Source organism: Mandrillus leucophaeus, unplaced genomic scaffold (assembly GCF_000951045.1).
Source record: "Mandrillus leucophaeus isolate KB7577 unplaced genomic scaffold, Mleu.le_1.0 Scaffold525, whole genome shotgun sequence".
NCBI lineage: Eukaryota > Metazoa > Chordata > Mammalia > Primates > Cercopithecidae > Mandrillus > Mandrillus leucophaeus.
The window spans coordinates 1,413,132-1,419,544 of NW_012105642.1; the positions used below are offsets into that span (position 1 = coordinate 1,413,132).

Genomic DNA, 6,413 nt, shown 5'->3' on the forward strand with positions numbered 1-6,413 from the left:
TATTTCTTGATTTTTAACATTCTGATGTAAATGCTACTGTGATACTCCTGGTAATTCACAAACTCCTACTGTGCTATTTTCATTAGTTAATATTCTGTGTAAGATTTGTGGGGGTAAACAGATAAGATAGTAACTGAGTTGTATTAGTGCCAACGTTCTTAAGTATTTAATTGACTTCTGAAAAGAGTCAAGATAAGCTCACTGTTTCGAATGGTGTTGGTTGTAAAATGCAACAAAAACAAAAACATAGGTCTTATTACCAAAACTTGGCTGTTAAAATGTGTGAGTCCTACTAAACCTACTTTATTGGGCTAAATACTCTAGTCACATACATAGGTGATCCAGGTAAATAAACAGAAGGACAAAAACAAACAAACAAAAAAACCTCTCTTTGCCCTGATTACCTAATGGCCTAATCTGCAGTTTGCTGGGATGGTTGATTGATGTTTGTGTGCCAGTGGTGAAGGAGCTCTTCAAAGTGATCCAAGGTTAAGGCAGGTTTGGTCCCCACGGCAGCTCAAGATCAATAGAGTTCCTCTCCTTTACAACCAGCCATTGTAGTCATATTAAGGAACAAATCAAAGCAACTCTGCTGCAATTTCATCAGATACTCAGCAATCTACCTGGAAATAGTATATGCTGTCATCTGTATAGACCTATTTAAGAATGATTGCAAACTAGAAGGACTTTTACTGAGAAGCCCTATTTGAAGAAAGTTGCACAGGTGCTATGAGAAATCTGTGGCCGGACTTCAAAACGGTGAAGTGTTTGTAGCATGATAAGTAGTCAGAAAAACAGTTATTAAAATTTTAATATCATTGTTTACTTTAAAAGACATGTTCTTTCCCTAAGCACTTAAGATGTTACCATTGCTGGGTAGAGCATTTCTAACTTCTTAATCATGTTTTTTTTAAAAAGTCACAAATGATTTTTCATGCTATTTATAGTTTTTATATATTTTAGACAATTCAGAAATATTGATTAATATGACAAGACTTTATCTACTGGCATTTTTATACTATAGGTGGAAGTTAAATGGAACAGATGTTGACATCGGTATGGATTTCCGCTACAGTGTTGTTGAAGGCAGCTTGTTGATCAATAACCCCAATAAAACCCAAGATGCTGGAACGTACCAGTGCACAGCAACAAACTCGTTTGGAACAATTGTTAGCAGAGAAGCAAAGCTTCAGTTTGCTTGTAAGTAGCAATTTTATAATGCTGCAAATGTTACTTTGAGTTTGTTTACCATTATACCAATATGCTTTTATAGCAGTTTCATTTTAGAGACTAGATTTTAATTTGTTACATGATCATCTTTACTCTTTTTCACATTTTGGAAATAATTTTGTTTGTAGGATAAACTGTAAATCTAAGTGAGAAGATATATTCTTCTACTTTGATAAGGATTGAGATAGTTTGATTGTATGATAATTTGATTATATGATGCTTTCTTTATACACAAATTCACACACTGAGATTGACACATGTATAAATTTATGTAAACAACAAATTTTACACACACACACATTTTAAATAGAATGTGTATAAGCAAGAAATTGAACTGCCAGTAATTTAATAGACAATAAGAGAAGTACTTTAACCATAAAGGTCAGAGCTGGAAAAAAACTGAGTAGTCAATTAATCCTATAATTCTCGAATTGTTTCTTATTTCATAGGCTAGAAAAAATTTAAAGTGACTGCAATAATGACCAAAAAATGGAGACAAAGTGTTATCCACCTTTGATATTTCCAGTTTAGAATGTTTAAAAAAACAAATAACCATATCTTAAGACCACCATTTAACAAAAGTCCATGAATGTGTGAAAGAAGGTGGAATTTAGAAATCACAATTTGAAAATAAAATCCATAGGCAAGAGCAGTTAGCATACATTTTAGCATAGCCACCTTCAAGGATTGATGTTCAGCTACACTTTTAAGGGTTTATGTATTTGCATGTGATTATGTATTTCCTTGTGTGAAATTCCAACTCATATAGCAGTGCATGTTGGCGTTAGCCAAAGGTTTCATAAAGTCTGCTGGCAGTAACACTGTAGAATATTCTCATTAACAAAGTCCTCTCCAGGAACTCAACATCAAATGTACCTGATATCCAGTTCTTAATCTATTAATGCCATTTGGTGGCATTTTTATAAGTTGAGAAATGAATTTTCTAAGTATTATGTATATGCAAGGTTCCAGGATTATTTGGTTAGTGAATGTCTCTTGAGATAGTCTTCTAAATATTCTTAGGTGTTCAGAATAATAGGAGAATAATATATGTGATTGAATGTAACAGAACCAAAGTATTTATTTCTCTTGGTTTAATATAAGTCTTATATCTATATTTATTTTTTAGTAATGACAAATCTTGCTGAATTAATTTTTGGAAATAACTATAGAATCATGTACTCTCAGAGTAGGGGAATATCTCAGTATTTAATAAATCTTGTAATTCTTTGAATTTTGGATGTCATAGTGTAGGAAATTTTTAACACAGTAATACCAAAAAAAAAAAAAAAAATGGAGATAGAGATACTATACCCTGGTTGGGCGCGGTGGCTCATGACTGTAATCCCAGCACTTTGGGAGGCCTAGGCGGGCGGGCAGATCACGAGGTCAGGAGATAGAGATTATCCTGGCTAACACGGTGAAACCCTGTCTCTACTAAAAATACAAAAAATTAGCTTGGTGTGGTGGTGGGCACCTGTAGTCCCAGCTACTGGGGAGGCTGAGGCAGGAGAATGGCATGAACCCGGGAGGTGGAGCTTGCAGTGAGCCGAGATTGCACCACTGCACTCCAGCCTGGGTGACAGAGCAAGACTCCGTCTCAAAAAACCAGAAATACTATACCCAAACTTTTTATTACTAGCTTACATTTAAAAAAACAAATTACCAGCTTTTAAGATTATCCTTTTGTGAAAGACCAGGCATTTTACTACCAAAACATCAGAAAGATGGAATCTCATATTCAAGGACAGTCATTTAAATAGAATAGTTTAACCAAAAAAAAAAAAAAAAAAAAGATCTACCACTCAGTTTGCGGTGGGTTGACTTGAAGACCTACCAGGAAATGCAATCCAGTTTGCTCATTCCACTTCATGTGTGATGTTGGCATTCCTCCCACCCTCAAAATCCTGCGCTGGATCATCATTTGGTTTGAAAAATTCTAGTGACAGAAAGTTCACCAATTCATCACAAGGCACCTTGGGCCACAGTAGACTGCTCTATTGTTCAAAAATACAAAAACAAACTTGACATCTCTTTCTTAAAATTGAGCCAAATATCTAAATTTCTATCACTTTCACTCCCACTTCTTACTATGAGATACTAGTTACTCTTCAAATATGTGAAGATATGATCATGTCCCTTGTCCCATAAATTCTTTTCTTCCCCATTTACTTAATCCACAGCCATATTCTTCACAATACACTCAACTATGTTAATTCATCTATTGTAGTCTTATGGAAATGCACAGAATTCCATATATGTGCCTTAACTTTTTCTGAGGACACTGGGAACAATAGCATCTCATGATGTGAACTTTTTTTCAGTTAATGAAGCTGACAATAATATTTATTTAATCTTCATTTTTAAGTACCATTGTAACTTTATTTTAAGCATATAATCATGTAAAATCTGAGAAAGGCTTTCTTATAAATTTCTATTCATCCAGAGCTACCCAACCATGTTGTTTTATTAACCTAAATTTGGAGTATTATATTTACCCCTAATAAATTCATGTTCTGAGTAGTGACCCTTTGTTCCATCATATTTGAAATTGTTTTAAGTTTTTTTTTTCAATCTGACATATTGATTGTTCTCCTAGTTTAGTGTCAGCAGAAAATTTGATAAGTGTGTCTCCATTCAAATAATTGATACAACATGTTGACCAAGACAGGGCAGCATGTCACTAGAGAATTTCCACTAAAATGAAATTAAACCTTTAATTTAATATTATTTGGACACTCTTGTTCAACCAGCTACAAATTTAGCCAAATATACTATAATTGAACTCCAGTTTCACCCACATGGTTTTAAAGTAGTGACAATCTTTGCTAAAGCCTTGCTAAAATCAAGTCGTATTGTTTCTACAACATCCAGTCCTGCCTGCTCTCTCTGCATCTTCTTGAGCTTTTCCTTAACCATTTATCGTAAAACTGCCAGAGTAATCTTTTAAAAAATGTAAATTAGATCATCCCGCTTTCCTGCTTTATGCCTTCTAATGTACTTAGAATAAATCTCAAACTCATTACCATGGTCTCATTTTAATTTCTCAAAAATGACAAATTATTTTTTGCAACAGGGTCATGATACTTTTGTTCCCTCTGCCTGATAAGCTTTTCTCATGATCTTTCACGCAGCAGACGTCTCATGATCCTCACTTCTCAATTTAGGTATGACCTCCTAAGAGAAAGTTTCCATGTCACCCTAACATAACAAGCAATTTCCATCATTTCTCGTCCTCTCTGCCGACCTTCTTCCAGCCCTCTGCTTTTACATAACAGTATCTTTTACTTACCAGAATTTTTTTTTTTTAAAAGACTGAGTCTTGCTCTGTTGTCCTAGCTGGAGTGCAGTGGTGCGACCTCAGCTCACTGCAAGCTCCACCTCCGGGGTTCAAGCTATTCTGCATCAGCCTCCAAAGTAGCTGGGATTACAGGCCCACACCACCACGCCCAGATAAGTTTTTTGTATTTTTAGTAGAGACGGAGTTTCACCATATTGTCCAGGCTGGTTTCGAACTCCTGCCCTCAAGTGATCCACCTGCCTCAACCTCCCAACATCATGAGATTACACCACGCCCGGCTCAATTTACCAGCATTTAATACAATCTAGAATGATTGTATATTTACTTTTTTCTCATTTATTATTTCACTCCTATGGCAGAACATGTATTTTAAGAGAACTGAGACTATCTTGTCCATCCTTGTATTTCCTAGCCATTTATATGTTTGAATAAAGGAATTGCTGTGTTACATGCCCATTCAGTAACACAACAAAGAAAATATATGTATAAAGTTAATTTGAGGATGAGATATTTTTATATACCCAAACCCACCCTTTCTAGTCTAGTAATTTTCTGGAGTTTATCTTCTTGATCATCGATCCATAGTTTCTAGATGTTTTTCCCTATCTTTTTAAAATTAAAAGAAAATCAAAAGATGTTGCCTGTATTCAGCATTCACTTTCAATTGGTTAAGATAAAATCCTTTTCTTCAGTGAATTAATAAAAGTGAGGCAGGACAGTGACATCTTTTGAATGTTACTAGTTTCTGTGACTCCACGTATTGTCATAGTCATTGAAGGGAAAAAAAAAATGTTGCTTTTTGGCCACACTTACTGCACTATACCATGCAAGTGAGAATATTTCTTCCTCTTTAATCATACGATTGTATGGTTGAAAAAGACATTAAAGGTCTCCTGGCCTGTATCTTTTTAAAAATGAAATTGAAGATTAGAGTAACTGAATTAGTCATTGTTAATACACAGTTAATAAGTTACAGAGCCACGGAAAGGCAGTCTTCAGCTCCCAGTGTCATGCATGCTGGTCCTACTTTGCTTTAGATTCACTCTAATTTATAAGAAAAACAACCCTTCATTTTATTTACCGTGTTACAATTTTCAAATCTCATTTATATACTTTCTATAATTTTATTCAGAAGATAGTCTTATAAGGTAGACAGTATTTCTATTGATTATTAAAAATGTTTTCATGCTGCTTTTGTGCACAGGATTTAGTCATGTCTTGTAGTAGCATTTAGCATTTTTAAGTTGAATTAATTCACATAAGCAAAATTTATAGCTAACTAGAGATGAGACCGCTAAGAATTTGCTCTTCCTCTCACTTTTTTAAGTCAATATATTTAGAATAGAAATCCTTCCTTGATTAAATAAGGATAGCATAATTTAAGTCCCCCTTGATGAGATATGGATAAGCATACATTATTGTCATGTAATTGGGAGCACATTTGGTTTTTCAGTCTCTCTGCAGTATTAAGCCATCAGCAATCACTTCCCTCACTGTCACTTAGCCTACTACCATACCCTTTCTACCTTTTAGTCCTTCTGTTTCACCTAGGGCTACAAATATGATTGACTAGATCCTCTGTGCCTGGCACTTAATAAACTTGAAATATGAATAAGAATTAGACATTAAAGTCATCATGCCATATGTGGGGCATAAGGAATGAGTTGAACCACTGAGTCAAGCATATTCTGATGGTCCTTTGGAGTGAATTGGAGGTGAAAGCAAGCATTCTCACCTTGAGGTTGTTACAGAAGATGGTTGACATCTTAATTCCTTGTAAGGAATTTGTGTGGGGGAAGCGTTGGCCCACATTAAAAAGATGCTCATGGCCGGACGCAATGGCTCATGCCTGTAATCCCAGCACTTTGGGAGGCTGAGGTGG

General features: G+C 35.0%; 1 protein-coding gene across 1 annotated transcript in view; it reads left to right on the top strand.

Moving 5' to 3' along the window:
- Window positions 1-6,413, top strand: part of CNTN4 (contactin 4) — a 1,034,898-nt gene that overhangs the window by 698,728 nt on the left and 329,757 nt on the right. The window contains exon 5 of the mRNA XM_011996808.1: window positions 1,025-1,200. Within this exon, the coding sequence (XP_011852198.1) occupies window positions 1,025-1,200 (176 nt within the window). The remainder of the gene's footprint in view (window positions 1-1,024; window positions 1,201-6,413) is intronic.